The sequence below is a fragment of the Diadema antillarum genome, unplaced genomic scaffold, assembly GCF_040938485.1.
Source record: "Diadema antillarum isolate AM-2024a unplaced genomic scaffold, OU_Dant_1.0 seq00000369_RagTag, whole genome shotgun sequence".
NCBI lineage: Eukaryota > Metazoa > Echinodermata > Echinoidea > Diadematoida > Diadematidae > Diadema > Diadema antillarum.
Window position 1 is genome coordinate 538,966 of NW_027271370.1, and position 15,620 is coordinate 554,585.

The window sequence follows — 15,620 nt, forward strand, 5'->3', positions numbered from 1 at the left end:
CGAGGGACAGGTTTCACTGTAAACAGACATGATACACGACAAAGCATCACTTCGACTGTTCTAATCTTTCACAACAATGTCCCAGTCCATTATCTGGATGCGCCGAGCTCCCAACTGATTCACTAATGGTGACGATGCTACTGGGCTAGTATATAATGAATCTCTGTCTCTCCCAAACTCTAATTTCTTGGCAACACCCTGGCTGCAAGCTTCCGGTCATGAACCCTTTCTGCCGTAATGCTATTAACATTATCAGACCCCAAAACAAGTTTACTACTGTACATAGCTTTTCCGTGTCCGTTTATAAGTACGGCAGCCTTGCAATTATTGGAACATTTCTAAGAAATTTATAAGCGAAGTCCCTTTACACCCAGATTTATAAATGGGTACCTGGTAACACCAGGGTAATATAGGTTTTCCCTTTCATTTTCATATTTTTTTCATTCAATTCAATAGATTTGTTATTCAATTTCGTCCCGAGAAATCTGAAATATACCAATCCTATTTTCACATTCGTCTTTTGTCGGTCATTTTCGAACAAAGTCTATTCAATTAGCCATTGAGTAAGTTGTCCACTTGTTGGCGTGATAATATCATCAAAAACAAAACTGAAACCAAGTTCATGCTATATTCACAAACAATTTATTTCGGTACACAAATTCTCGAGCAATTCGCTCTTTCTCAAGTGTTGATACAATTGTGTGCCGAAATAAATTGTTGGTGAATACAGCATGAACTTGGTTTCAGTTTTGTTTTTTGATGATGATGATGATGATGATGGTGATGATGATGATGATGATAATGATGATGATAACATATATATACATATATATATGTATATATATATATATATATATATATATATATATATATATATATATATATAATGGCAGGGCAGTAGTGGCAACGCTGAATGGGTTACCCGGGGTAAAGAAAACTATTTTTCTACTATCAGATCCGTTTTCCCTCCATCCAATCATAAACCAGAATGCGACCAAAAAATTCACTGTAATATCAAGTTGTTGTTGTTTTTTTTTTTCTGTTTCCTTAATCTCGTCACAAAAAGGTTACAGTTCAAGCCTCGTGTGCTACGTTGGTTGCCATGACAGCAGACAGGTATCGTGTTATCCTCCGACCAATTCACTCCCTTCATTCCAGAACAGTAACGAGAGCAAACGCCATCAACGTCGTCATATGGATAGGTCAGTGTCTCTCTCATTTTCTCTTCCCCTCCATATTTTTCTTTTTGCCTTTTTTTTACTTGATTAGTTTAATTGATCACCATTTATCTATATGTGTGCGTACATATATATATACATATATATACCGGGTGTCCCAAAAAAGCGGAACGGTGGATTTTCAGTACCTTGCGTTCTAAAAGTGATATTTTTTGACATCATTAGAAAGAGCATCTTCCGCAGAAGACAATGATACCAAAATCATTACATTTGGTTAGGTACTTTTTATTCTACGCCAATTTTCGTAAATGCAGTGATTTTCAAATTTCGCTGGATTTTTGCGACGTACGAGATAATAATTTGGGTTCGACACGCGTTCCATACGGTGAATTGTGTGAGCTCGTTGATCCATGTCAACAAAAGATACATTCACATTGGGCACACACACACACACACACACACATACCTTTTTTTTTCTGGCCCGCGCCCAATGTCAAAGCTGTATCTTTTGTTGACATGGATCACCGAGCTTACACAATATTCGCCGTATGAATCGCGTGTCGCACCCAAATTATTATCTCATTAGTCGCAAAAATCCGGCGAAATTTGAAAATGACTGCATTTACAGAAATTAGCGTAGAATAAAAAGTACTGAACCAAATTTAATGATATTGGTATCATTGTCTTCTGTTCTTTCTAATGATGTCAAAGAATATATCACTTTTAGAACGCAAGGTACTGAAAATCCACCGTTCCGCTTTTATTGGGACACCCGGTATATACATATATATATATATATATATATATATATATATATATATATATATATATATATATATAGTGTGAGAGATAGTTCCCTGGGTCCCGTACGTGCGCGGTACCTCATTGTTGGTTGCATATACATTGAAAGAAATTGGACTGAGGCGGGACGTTGCTCTCGATCTTAGTCTCCCTTTTATTTGTCAAGCTTTCACGAAGGCCTAATGACGGGCCGAAAGCTTGACAAATATATTAGGGAGACTAAGATCGAGAGCAACGTCCCGCCTCAGTCCAATTTCTTTCAATATATATATATATATATATATATACGGGTATTTGTTAGAGGGAGACAAACTGAAGAAAATTCAAAACCTCAACCTTCAACCCTCTACTTAGTACTCTCTTACATTTATTAATGCCTTGTCAGCCTTGGACAACTTAACATAACAATCATGACAATGTCGGAATTTCGGAGCTTGGGTATTTGTTTCAAGTTCAATGTGTCACTGCCGGCAACCAACATATAGGATAGCCTGGTGGTAGTGTCGCTGCCCGAAAAGCAGTAGATTACAGGTTCGAGTCCCATGGTTTCTTTTTCCGACATGTTTGTTTAATTACAGATCAGCAGTTGCGATCTTACAAATTTCATTCGTTAGAGGGAGACAAACTTCAAGAGAAAGATTGTGGACACAAAAAGACTGAAATGCTTTGAATGTCACACAAATTCTGATATTTACTTGTTTATTTTTCTATTCATTTTATCGAGATGGACGGAATATATGTACTTCAATACGATATAACATCAGTTATTCGTTATTACGTACACTAGGCTGCTCAATATTTTGACAGAAAGTGAGTCAAAGCTCCTGTGTGACATTCTAGACGTTTGTTTTATTAATTCTTAAAAAATCAGTGTAGATTTTTTTCAGAGGCACATTTTCTTTATCCCATTATGAGGAACTCCAGTGGGACATTAGTCTTTGCGTGAAAATACTTAGATGAATGTGAAATAAAAATCCAGGTTTTCCCCTCATCATCAAAAGTGAATTTTGCAACTTTTAGAAAGGAATATTGAAATTTGTCACATTAGTTTTGATTTGACTTTGATCAGTCATAATGAAAGTGGTTAGATTATGTTAGGTTAAGTTGGGTTATTTTTCAAACTTCATGGCAAAGTATAGACATGAATGGTTTCTTTATTTGTCGAAAGATATCATATTCACCATTCTGAGAGCCTTGTCATGAGAGCTATAATTGGAATCCAATATGTTTGAAATATCTATTTTCACTTTTTATGATTTGTTTATCTTACGCGAACATTTTAATTGTATCAGTATTTTTTACTACCTTATTTTATTAACAATAATTTCATTCTATTGCCTTTGAGGAGACAGTAAGGAAACGCATAACAAAGGCATAGTTACAAGAAACTGTATCCTTTTTGTTTCTGCCATTGCACAACACACAGCTTCATTTCTCCTTCACATTCCTGCCGCTTTGCTGATGGAGGTCCACAGTGACCCTTGGCGAAACACCAAGTTTTGTGGCGTCCGTGGCCAAAGGGATAGCCAGAAGTGGCTCTTCGCTTTCCGTGCCTACCAAGTGTACGCCAAGTTGATACTCTACATTTTGCCCTTCGTCGTCATGACTTACTCCTATACCCGTATTCTACGTACCGTCTGGAGCAGCTTTTACCTTGCCAGCATGGCTTCTGAGGCTCAGCGGAAGAAGAGGTGGAAGGTCACAAGGATGACACTTACTGTAGTCGTTCTATTTGGGGTCTGCTGGGGTCCTATCCACGCAATCAACCTGGCGACGTCGTTCCAAATCAACACCGAGGCTTTTAGCAACCAGCACCTCACGCATTTTACTTTCTTTTCGCTTTGCCTGGCCTATTCTAACTCCGCGCTGAACCCTTTCCTGTATGCATTCAGTGGCCGCAGCTACCGAGAGATGCTCCTCCACTCCTTCCGGTCGAACAAGGCGCGTAGGAAGAGCTCTTGTGCCTTCACAAGAGGCACCCGGCTATGCTCGCACCAGCAGTCTGTGGTCTCAGCAGAACACAATGGCCTAGACAGTCGGCGAACGAACATCAAACCAATTCTTTCCAGGAAAACTTTCCCAACACTTAAGACAAACTCATTATGAAATGAAGACACTTCAAAGCGGTTCCTTTCTTCCGCCGGCTGTGATATAGTACGAAAGAAAAAGCAAAGAGGAATATGTTGTTAAGGTTACAAATGACATTGTTTCTGCTCTGTGTAAATGTTTTGAGATCATTACTTTCGTTGTCCATTATTTGGAAAGCTGTGCTCAAAAAAAAAAAAAAAAAAAAAAACATAAGGAGATTTTATTCTTGCATCTTTCCAAGACAGAGGAGGGCAACATATGTACGATCAACATAAAGCATAACTTGTATTATTTTCAGAGATATCTAGAGCTATTGAAACATACCTCTTGCGAAACGCCATGGTCACGTGAGAAGGATCATAAACTCCCGAAGGACACCATCCTAGATGGCAAACATTCCAAGAAGCGAATAATTCCTACCACTCATAATCTTTGTCAGATTGCACCCATATTTGCACAGCTGTCAGGGTTTTCATTCACGCTAACTTGTTATAAGTGAGACAACTATTCTTGTGTGTTTTCAGGTGACAAGTAAACTAATGTTTTGTCTGGTCTGTATATGGACAAACTTGTTAGATTCAATGGATAGGGGAACATATTGATTGTTCGTCTTATAGTAGGAATTTGTTTTGCTCCGTTGATTCAGAGCGTTTTTCTCCTTACGAATTAGTGTACTGGATTCTAGTAGGTGACGGAGCCTCTCATTATTATAGTTACACTGCTTAGTCCCAATTTAGAATAAATTCCTCGAAGAACTCATTCAATGTACATCGATCTTCTTCGATATTAACATTGTAACTATGTTGTTGTCAAGGTTTGAATTCCTCGAAGAATTCATTCAATGTACATCTTCTTCGTACCTTGGAAGATTTTAACATTGTAACGATGTCGTTGTCAAGATTTAAATTCCTCAAAGAATTCATTCAATATATACATCTTCTTCGTACTTTGGAAGATTTTACCATTGTAACTAGGTTATTGTCAAGGTTTGTTAAATGTTATCTACGCGTTGAACACAATTTTTACTGAACGTATCCCCTCATGTATAATTGTGTGCTTGTGTGTACAAAGGCAAAAAAAAAAATTACAGTATTTCTAAATTATGTAAAACTTGTAAATAACAGATGATGAATATACTGAAATCTGGACTTATTTATCAGGTTTTTGAGATCAAATTTTCTTTCTATTTTTGTTGAATAGGTCCTTTCTCTCTCACACGCACACAATCTCTCTCTCTCCCTCTCTCTCTCTCTCTCTCTCTCCAGCTTCGTCTTTCCACAGGATAACCAATTTTGTTATTGTGGAACTGACTACAAGCACAGAATGAAGAGGAAAATATATATATATATATATATTGTTTGTTTGTAACAGTCAATGCTCTAAGTTACAAGTAAATTTGTATTTTCTTGTATAGATCAGTAATCATGTTCATCTCATCCTCATATCTGCGTTTGTTAACTTTAATTGTTTTAGTCATAAAACCATGTCAAAAATAAAGGCACATTGTATCTTCACTGTCACATGACCTTGTATGTGCATTGAGGCATGATGTTACATTTTGTCCGTGCCTGATGGTGTGTTTGTTTGTATATCTTGTTTTAACATTTGTTTTAACCCTATAAAGCGCAAGGGGGGCACATTGTGCCCCCTACCGTATTTTTGTTTGCCACTCCTACACCCTTTACCCGATTTCAACCAAATTTGTGATTTTACCTAAAATCTTATTGCAAACATTTTGATGTATGATATACTTATGTTTGATATTGCTGGTTGCCATGGCAACCGTAATTTGACAACCATGTTCGTCAGATTTTGCATGTTTTTTCTGTTCCAATTTCAATCAACAATATAATAATGGATGAAATGAAGGTTTTCTTGGCTGTAATTTGCTGAAGGACCAAAATGTGAAGTAATTATGGTCGTGAATTACCCTGAAATGGTTTTCTTATCATTTCCTTTATTTTCATATGATGTAGGCATCAAACAATAGCTATAACAGAAATAATCGAAAATACAGCATTTTCCAAACACTACCAGTTTAAGCGGGGTTCCCACTATCGTACGATCTATTACGAACGCCACGATTGGACATTCGTAACTGATCGTGGAAGTTTCGTTGAACTCGTCTGACATTTAACGTTTGGGTACGAGGTTATGCGAGTCAATACGTGTTGCTTCGCTTGGATGCGATATGGTCACGATTGGTCTATTTCAAGCAATACGAGCTTTCACGATCTGGTCTCCCGTTCAAATGCGATCCGATAGGATTGTCCCGATTGAGTCCATGATTGGTTCCGATCTACCACTATCATTACTATCGGGATCCCAGATTTGGTGCGTGCAGCTACGTTCTCATACGTTCCAATACGAATACCGCGAATCAATGCGGGCTGTTGAAGCGGGGTTCCCACTATCGTGCGATCCATTGCGAACGCCACGATTGGACATTCGTAACTAATCGTGGAAAATTTGTTGAACTCGTCTGAAATTTCACATTCGGATACGAAGTTATACGAGTCAATACGTGTTGGTACGCTTGGATGCGATATGGTCACGATTGGTCTATTTCAAGCGATACGATCTGTCACGATCTGGTCTGCCGTTCAATACGATCCGACAGGATTGTCCTGATTGAGTTCACGATTGGTACCGATCTAACATGACCATTACGATCAGGATCCCCGATCTGGTACGTGCAGCAACGTACTGATACGTTCCAATACGAATACCGCGAACCATTACGGGCTGCTGAGATATGATACGATATTTTTTACGATCGGGATCAGAAGCGACCCCCATTTGAGGCGCGACTGGACCCGAATGGGAATATTATAGTCCGGCTGACGATGGATTTCATTGTTTCCCTTAAATTATGCAGAGTGATTAGGCCTATTAATTTTATCCACAACCATTGATGATGGCAAGGCTTGACAGGTTGACGATGATGACAACGTAACCTTTGCAGTATTGCTAATGACGATTATGTTATCAGAGAGAAAGCAGCACCTAGGCCAGACATAACCTCAGATATTCCCTCGTCTAATATTAAACGTAAAGAAATTAATAGATTATTAAATCGACATGCTCACCCTCCCCCCCTCACAAAAAAAAAAATGAAATAACGAACCCAAATACATAAGGTCAGATGATTGCCCCTCTTCCCCAGAAAAAAAAAACAAACAGCAAGACAAAATGACCTTTCTCTCCAATACATGAAGAAAATAATTATATGATGAAATGGAAGCTAAGAAAGAGGATGGGATCATTTTGAATGTTATGTAACATAGTATTATGTGTTATATACGCTCGATATACGAAAGTTGGCCGAATGGATAGTATTGCTCATGTGTTCGATTTCATAATCGCAGAGTGTATGTATCATACGCCTTTTTATTTCAAAATGTCGTTATCTCATGGGTTATCAAAAGTTTGGTTTATTCGGCTTGATTTAGTGTTTTACTTAACAATGTTTAACATAACTGATACACACACATAACAGAAAAGTGACTCCCTAATCAAAATGATGTCACTTTTTAACAAAAAAGGAGGTTTTACGCAAAATTATTTCGCAGGGGTATATTGCTACACTTATTGAATAACTAACTGTGAAAAATAATAAGAGTAATCTTCATTGTCATAATCATACGAGTGATCTCACATCCACGACAATGGTCACTTTTACATTTGCAGTAATAATGAGATTTGAAAATAACCATTTTCCTCTAAAATTATGCTCTACCAAACATGCAAAAAAAGACATTGAAAAGTGTCAAAATAGATGTAATGGGGTCAAACGATGGTTGATGAAACAACAACTCTTAATTAATATGTACAATACACAAACAGCAGGATACTGCACCCCCCCCCAAAAAAAAAAACAACAACAACAACAACTCTGTAATATACTTTTAAAAATTAAACATTTGCCTTTGATATGTACCCATTGAAGCACGATTCATTAAATTATTCTCACATGTGTACTGACGTTAGTCAATACGTGCAGACATGCAATTGCCATTTTATTTTTGTTCATTTTTTGTTTTCGTTACAAAAGTTATCCCATATCCTGTTTTGTGTGTCTGTATAATGGTAATAGCAACTCATTAATGAAAACATCATTAACATAATGTATGAAAACATCTAAAAATCTGTAATACAACTTTCATTTTATGAAATCATTAAAAAAATGATTTTGATAATGTATCTTAAAAATTACGACAATTAAACCCCACACCGTCATACAATTTACCGTTTGGAAATAATAATCTAAAGATGCAGGCTATCACCTATCAGAATACAAAATAAATCAATATATGAGTAAAATAAGGGCAAATGGGCAAAAAATAATAATAATAAGCGGAAGTGAAGTGAAAAAGTCGATCCCGATCAACACGATTAAGAAGCACGATTAGAAGAGATTTGCTGCGTTTGGATACGATCCTAGACGATCTGATGCGATGATCACGATCAAAAACTAATCGTGTTTTAATCGTAGAAAATTTTTGAACCGTCCAAAATTTTCCTACGATTAACGCGATTGCCACGATTGACCTTATGATCTGATACAATCTGATAAGACCATCACGCTTGCTGCACGATTAAGACCACGATTTCAATCGTGGCGTCAATCGTGATAGTGGGAACCCCGCTTCAGATAAGATACGGTATTTTTCACGATCGGGATCAAAAGCGACCCCCATTTAAGGTGCGATTGGACCCGAATGGGAATATTATAGTCCGGCTGACGATGGATTTCATTGTTTCCTCAACTCCTGCAGAGTGATAAGGCCTACTATCCACAACCTTTAATGATGGCAAGGGTTGACATGTTGAGGATGATGAGAACGTGACCTTTGTAGTATTGCGAATGACGATTACGTTATCATCAGATAGAAAGCATCACCTAGGCCAGCCACAACCTCAAATAGTCCCTCCTCTAAGTTAACCTAAAGAAATTAATAGATTATTGAATCGACGTGCTCATCCTCCCCCCCCCCCCAAAAAAAAAAAACCCGAATACAAAAGATCAGATCATATCCCCCATCTTCTCCAGAAAAAAAAAAGATGAAGAAAAATTTTTTCACCTTTCTTTGAAATACATGAAGAAAATGAAATTGAAGCTAAAGAAGAGGATGGGATATGTTTGAATGCTAGCATGATATGTGTTATTTACGCTCAATATAAGAAAGTTGGGCGAACTGATAGCATTGCTTGTGTGTTTGATTTCATATTCGCATATTATGTATCATAATACTTATTATGCATTTCTATTTCAAAATGTCGTTATCTCATCACATGCTCAAGGGGTGTTGAAAGTTTGGTTGGTTTGGCTTGATTTATTGTTTTATTTAACAGTCAAAACCGTGACAGTGTTTAACAAAACCGACATACACACACAACACACAGATAACTTTTTAACAAACAAAAATATTTAAGCAAAATTATTTCGCAGGGGTATTGCTACACTTATTGACTAACTTCTATGTGAAAAATAATGGCATTCATTTTTTAGTCATGCACGAGTGACCTTACATCCACGACAATGGTCACTTTTACAAAAGTTACTTTGTGGGGTATGTGGAACATTCTGCTTCTGTTGGATGTTTCAGTGGTGTTGTTATTTTATATTTAATTGTGCCACCACTCCCTTATTCAACCTCGCGGAATACAAAATATATACGATTTGCCAGTAAAATATGGGCAAATGTGCAAAATAAGCAGAAGAAAGTGAAAAAGCCGATCCCGATCAACACGATTAAGAAGCTCGATTAGATAAGATTTGCTGCGTTTTGATACGATCCAAGACAATCTGATGCGATGATCACGATCAAAAATCAATCGTGTGAATCGTAGAAAATTTTTGAACCGTCCAAAAATTTTCTACGATTAACGCGATTGCCACGATTGACCTCAAGATCTGATACAATCTAATGCGATCTGATAAGATCACCACGATTGCTTCACGATTAAGACCACGATTTCAATCGCGGCGCCAATCGTGATAGTGGGAACCCCGCTTTATTTTGTGTTAATTTCACACAAGCTTTGCCTGTACTATCATTTGTTGATCATATTATCAATCTGCAAACTAAAAATTCCAATACTATGGAAATATTAAATGTGATACCAATATATGTACCTATCCCAAGCAATACATCATAGGTTTGATATATTTCTTTATATTGTAATAAATGGCGCCCCCACACGTTGACCTTGAGAAATTTCAACCATAACAAATAGTGAAGGTTGATTTGCTTTTCATTTGTGGCAAATATGAAAATGATTGCTACAAAATAAAAACATATATACTGGGGATAAAGAAATATAAAGAAAAATATGATTTTAGCATATTTCCTATATATTTCTTTATATTTTGGTAAATAGCGCCCTCAATAGATGACCTTGAGAAATTTCAAATGTTGGGTCATGTAGAGTATGAGTTGCTCTATCCATGTGCCAAATATGACGGTGATACATCATAATAGAAGTTATATAGGAGGCACAATGTGCCCTCCCCCCCCCCCCCCCTTGGGCCCGGAAGGGGTCAAAATAGCATGGGCTTTATAGGGTTAAGGTATGGGAAAGAGATCTGGAAAAGTTTCTTTATGCTAAAATTCACTCCATGTCCCGGCGGTCACGGCAACCATGATTGTGTCAGGCCATGGACGTGAGACAATGCAGATAAACATCTAAACTCATGGTAAACTCATCCAAACTATGTTGGGGTCAAAATAAACGTGTATAAGGAGAGCAGGAGTTATCGACTCAAATCAGTTTAATCCAAAGATATTCTTATAATGCTGTCTATGCGATCGTATTACCCCATTTGAAAAGGAATGCTCGCATGCGGTTAGCAAGAATGTCCTTGACAAAATCTTCGTAATACAGAAAAGACTTAGAAATGTTCATGGTCTCAATTTCTGAGCCCTTCCGGCCCAGCTTTCCTTTTTTTAATATTTAGATGGTTTCTAATGCATCATTACATGGATTACCTCATATACGAATAATTTACTATTAGTGATAGAAAGGTTATTCAAGAAAAACAATCAAATACATGCATACCCAACTAGAAAAACGCATCTACACCACCTCCCTCATTGTCCCTAAAACGAGATCACGAAATTATATGATGGCTCAGAATTTTGCAATTCTTTAAGTCCTAGTCTAAAACAATTTCATGGTCTTTACACATTTAAACGTTAACTGAAGTTATATTTATTATCTAAATACTACAAGGTACATGACCAAACTAAATAATGGTGATATGTAATCGATTCCTTGTTAATTTTATGTCGTAACTTTCGCTAAAATCACATTCACTAAAACCATTGCTATTATAATAATGGCGACAACATCCGGTTGCGACCATCCGAGACCACCGCTGACAGTTGACAACTTACGTATTATACGACTAAAATTACTACCCGTAGATTTGCAGTAATCTGATATATGATTGTTGAGACAAAAGATTTCACTTTATGCTAAGAACATGCCATTCATTGATAAACGAGTGATATGTGTATCCTTTGGTATAGGAGATACAGCGCTATAACTATTTTTTGGTAGCTTTTCAGTACTGCAAATACTGGAGAAGAGTTTAGGATGATCAGTTCGAACTCAAAGACGTGGAGGGTGAAACTCTGGAGGGGCTGGGGAACGGCCTCGCATTCATGATAGTACATTTCTCTTTAAAATTTTATTGTTGGAGAGATTAGTTTGAAGAGTGTTATTTTGTTGTTGCTACTTTTTCAGGAGCACAATGCATTCATCTAAACTATTGTTACTGTTACAACAAAACCTGCAAAGTTCTGGATACATAAATGCATTCTTTTTTTTCAGTCTCATGATCTTTTCATCAAAGCAGATGACATGTAAATCCGAGTACTCTTTTCACATGAATCTACGCTCTGCTAAGTATGCGAAGAGGTGGGGGTTGATGATCAAATGCAAGTCTCAGGACATCACTAGAACCCTAATGGAAAAACAAGTGCGAAGGTGAAGTACTACATGCTAATGTGGCTTCGGGGTAGTGTCGCTCACGCCACGCAATACGTGGCGGCAATTTAGGCAGTTGTTTTTGTTTTTGTTATGGGGTTTTCCTTCTGACAGGACCTAGCTTTAACAGAGATTATTTATGATGATACAGGTTTAGGGCTCACACCCATAAATATATCCCCATAGAGATGTGTGTTAAAAATCAAATTTCAAAAAATTCTGTAAAATAGTTGGGAGAACTGAGGTGTTTCAGCTTCACTAACCTGGATAAGTGAGATATATCCTTTCATCCATCAAATTTTCAGGGTGGATTCTTCAGTCCAAATTCTGTCCAGGGGTCCGCAAAACCAGACTACGAGTTCTTGTCACTCAAAAAATCACCCATTTTCCGTACACGTACCCAATGAAATATAGTCCCCTCAATTCCACCAGAAAAGCTTTCATCTTCCAACCAAAATGCAATTTGTAGAGGAATTCATACTCAATATCTACAGCTATTCAGTTTTCTACCAAACTACATCATTGATTTTTAATTAATTTTTTTCTTCATTTATTTTGGTGTCTTTGGTACGAATTTGTGAAGGGGTCTGGGACATTCCATTGTATTTACGGGTGTGAGCCCTATAGTGGAGGTCATATTTCTCATTTGACTTTTAAACATAATAAATGTGTTTTTGATGATATTTTCCCCTACATCATATGGGAAATGACACATTCAAGGGTTATAAAGCTTCTCAAAGGGACACTTTTGAAACTCATGCCCTTTGAGGTTTAAAAAAAAAATGTAGTGTTGATCAGTTTTTCATAAGATGAATACCTAGATGCAGGCAGTAATCTTTGATTATGGGGGTGTCATCACCACATTATTGCCTACAAAGTACTCGAAAAGATTTTGTTTTGTCGAACAGACTAATTTTAAGAATTTTGACCTGTTTCAGTGGTAGCCAAAACAAAGAAATACATTAAAATAACACAGTCATTCAAAGTTGTGTGATACTGGTGACTGCTATTTACTAAGATTTAGTACCACAACAACATAATAAGAAAACAAATTGTAGCCAAACAGAGTTTAGAGGAGAGGGGGGGGGGGGGTAGGAAGGAGAAGGGGGGAGGGAGGAAGAGATCTGACACAATAGATCAACATAAACCAGCAGAGTTTGTATGGGATGAATACTTCCCATAGACTGGTGTGCATTGCATGCATCCTCTATAGGGCTCACACCCATAAATATTTCCCCATAGGGATGTGTGTTAAAAATCAAATTTCAAAAATTTCTATAAAATAGCTGGGAGAAATGAGGTGTTCCAGCTTCACTAACCTGGATAAGTGAGATATATCCTTTCATCCATCAAATTTTCAGGGTGGATTCTTCAGTCCAAATTCTGTCCAGGGGTCCGCAAAACCAGACTACGAGTTCTTGTCACTCAAAAAATCACCCATTTTCCGTACACGTACCCAATGAAATATAGTCCCCTCAAATTCCACCAGAAAAGCTTTCATCTTCCAACCAAAATGTAATTTGTAGAGGAATTCATACTCAATATCTACAGCTATTCAGTTTTTTGCCAATCTACATCATTAATTTTTAATTAATTTTTTCTTCATTTATTTTGGTATCTTCGGTACGAACTTATTTTGTGAAGGGGTCTGGGACATTCCATTGTATTTACGGGTGTGAGCCCTTTACGGTCAGGACTTGCGCCAATGGCAACAGAGGGCAGTATTTGCCGTAATTCGGTCGTGAACATTAGAAAATCTTGATCGGAGCTTTTGGCGTCTGAGCTGAGGGGATAGAGCACCAGACGTTGTCTGGCGGCATGCCCTTTGTGCATGCTATTGCTATACAGAGTTATTATGATATCATTCAGTGTGTGATCATAGAGGAATATTGCAAATGACAATCAATCGCAACTAGCTTTAGTTAGTTGATACTTAATTGATTATGATCCAGGTTGCAATCTATCTATGCTGTATATTTTGCTATGGATTGCAACCTGGATCGAAATCAAACATTTACGTTGCATAAAGCTGATTGCGATTGATTGTCAATTGCTTTGATTCTTTTTTCCTCTTTACGACAAAATAAAATATGGATCGACTGGCATAGAAATCAATGTCAAACTAAAAATAAAAGGATAGCGTATCGTCTACACGTCCCAGTGGAAACCATGGCTAGTAGGCCTGCCCTACCTCAAAATATGTAATCTATGGTACTCGCCATGTAAGCTATTAGGACTTAGGGATATCTTTTCAAGTTTGAACTTTTTATGATATGATCACCAACCAAAAACATAATGAGAACGACTGAAGCAACAACGTTTCGAATAGTGATGCGACGTCCTAACATGCTTAATCAGGTTGCTGGTTAAAACACTCTACATTTTTTGAAACCAGCTTTTCTCACTCTATATTTTGGCACAGACAGAACTCATCCACTGAGATAACATGGAAAAACGTATCACAATTACAATATACATTGTTCCAAGAACAGATCTAGAGAAATTTTTCTCGTGAGAAAATTGAAAATTAGCGGCATTTTGTGTACAAAACAAATAGAGAGCTGCTCAACGCCTACATCACGCAGAGTTGTTAATTAGATTTTGTCTAACTCTCCGAAATCTATCAGTTCATAACTTTGTGTCTATTTTCCTCAAATTTTCACTGATCTTCTTTTCTGATTTTTCTGTTTTCATGATTTTTATCAGGATGGAACCTTCCTTTCATCACTATGCAATAGCAAATGATTAAGAAAAGAATATAACTGGTGTAGATTAAGATGAATATTCTATCATACCATACCTTATCTAAACCCCTATGATTGTTGAATACTCCTATACACACAAAAGACCACTGTATGCACTAAAGGAAATATTGCACGTAGGCCTATACACACACAAACAAGCAAGAAGAGTGTTCAGTACTATATTTCAATATATCCTGCTGCATATTCCTCGCCACATCTTCATTGCTATATACGATAATCATTAAGTTGAAAACTTATCGGGTTGTCATACAGGTGATATATGAAAGGATTTTATAAACCAAAGTCAAGGAGAAGAGTGCGATGACGAGGAGGGGCATAAGTAAAGGAACAATAAGATAAAGGGGAGCTTTTTTTAATTTAATTGATTTGATTTATTCTCTGCATGCATTTTTTTTCAAGTATATCATTTTTCTGCAATTTCATTAACAATGCACAAAATAACAGTACTATGACTATTTTCAACAATTATCGTCAAATACATACATCTGTAAGATAACTGCATCAGTTACAGCTTACTTTGCATAAGAGCGATTGCCAAGATTAAGCACAAAGTTTGACTGTTTGGCAACCGATAATGAATAACATTAAAAAAGCAAGGGGTCCAACATTATGCTCGTGGAATAAGGGTTAGGGAAAGAGAGAGAGAGAGGGGGGGGGGCGGGGAGGGGATGATAAAAACCTCCCGATACTAGTCTTGCCAGATCAACTCATCATACTTACATAAATACACACATACATACATGTACATACTCATTGATTACAGTGACGAATTAACATAATAAAGAGAAAGAGA

General features: G+C 37.1%; 1 protein-coding gene across 1 annotated transcript in view; it reads left to right on the top strand.

Moving 5' to 3' along the window:
- Positions 1 to 4,085, top strand: part of LOC139731402 (G-protein coupled receptor 54-like) — a 131,700-nt gene extending 127,615 nt beyond the window's left edge. Inside the window, exons 2-3 of the mRNA XM_071642290.1 lie at positions 1,067 to 1,202; positions 3,406 to 4,085. Of these exons, the coding sequence (XP_071498391.1) occupies positions 1,067 to 1,202; positions 3,406 to 4,085 (816 nt within the window). The remainder of the gene's footprint in view (positions 1 to 1,066; positions 1,203 to 3,405) is intronic.
- The last annotated feature ends 11,535 nt before the right edge of the window (positions 4,086 to 15,620 follow it).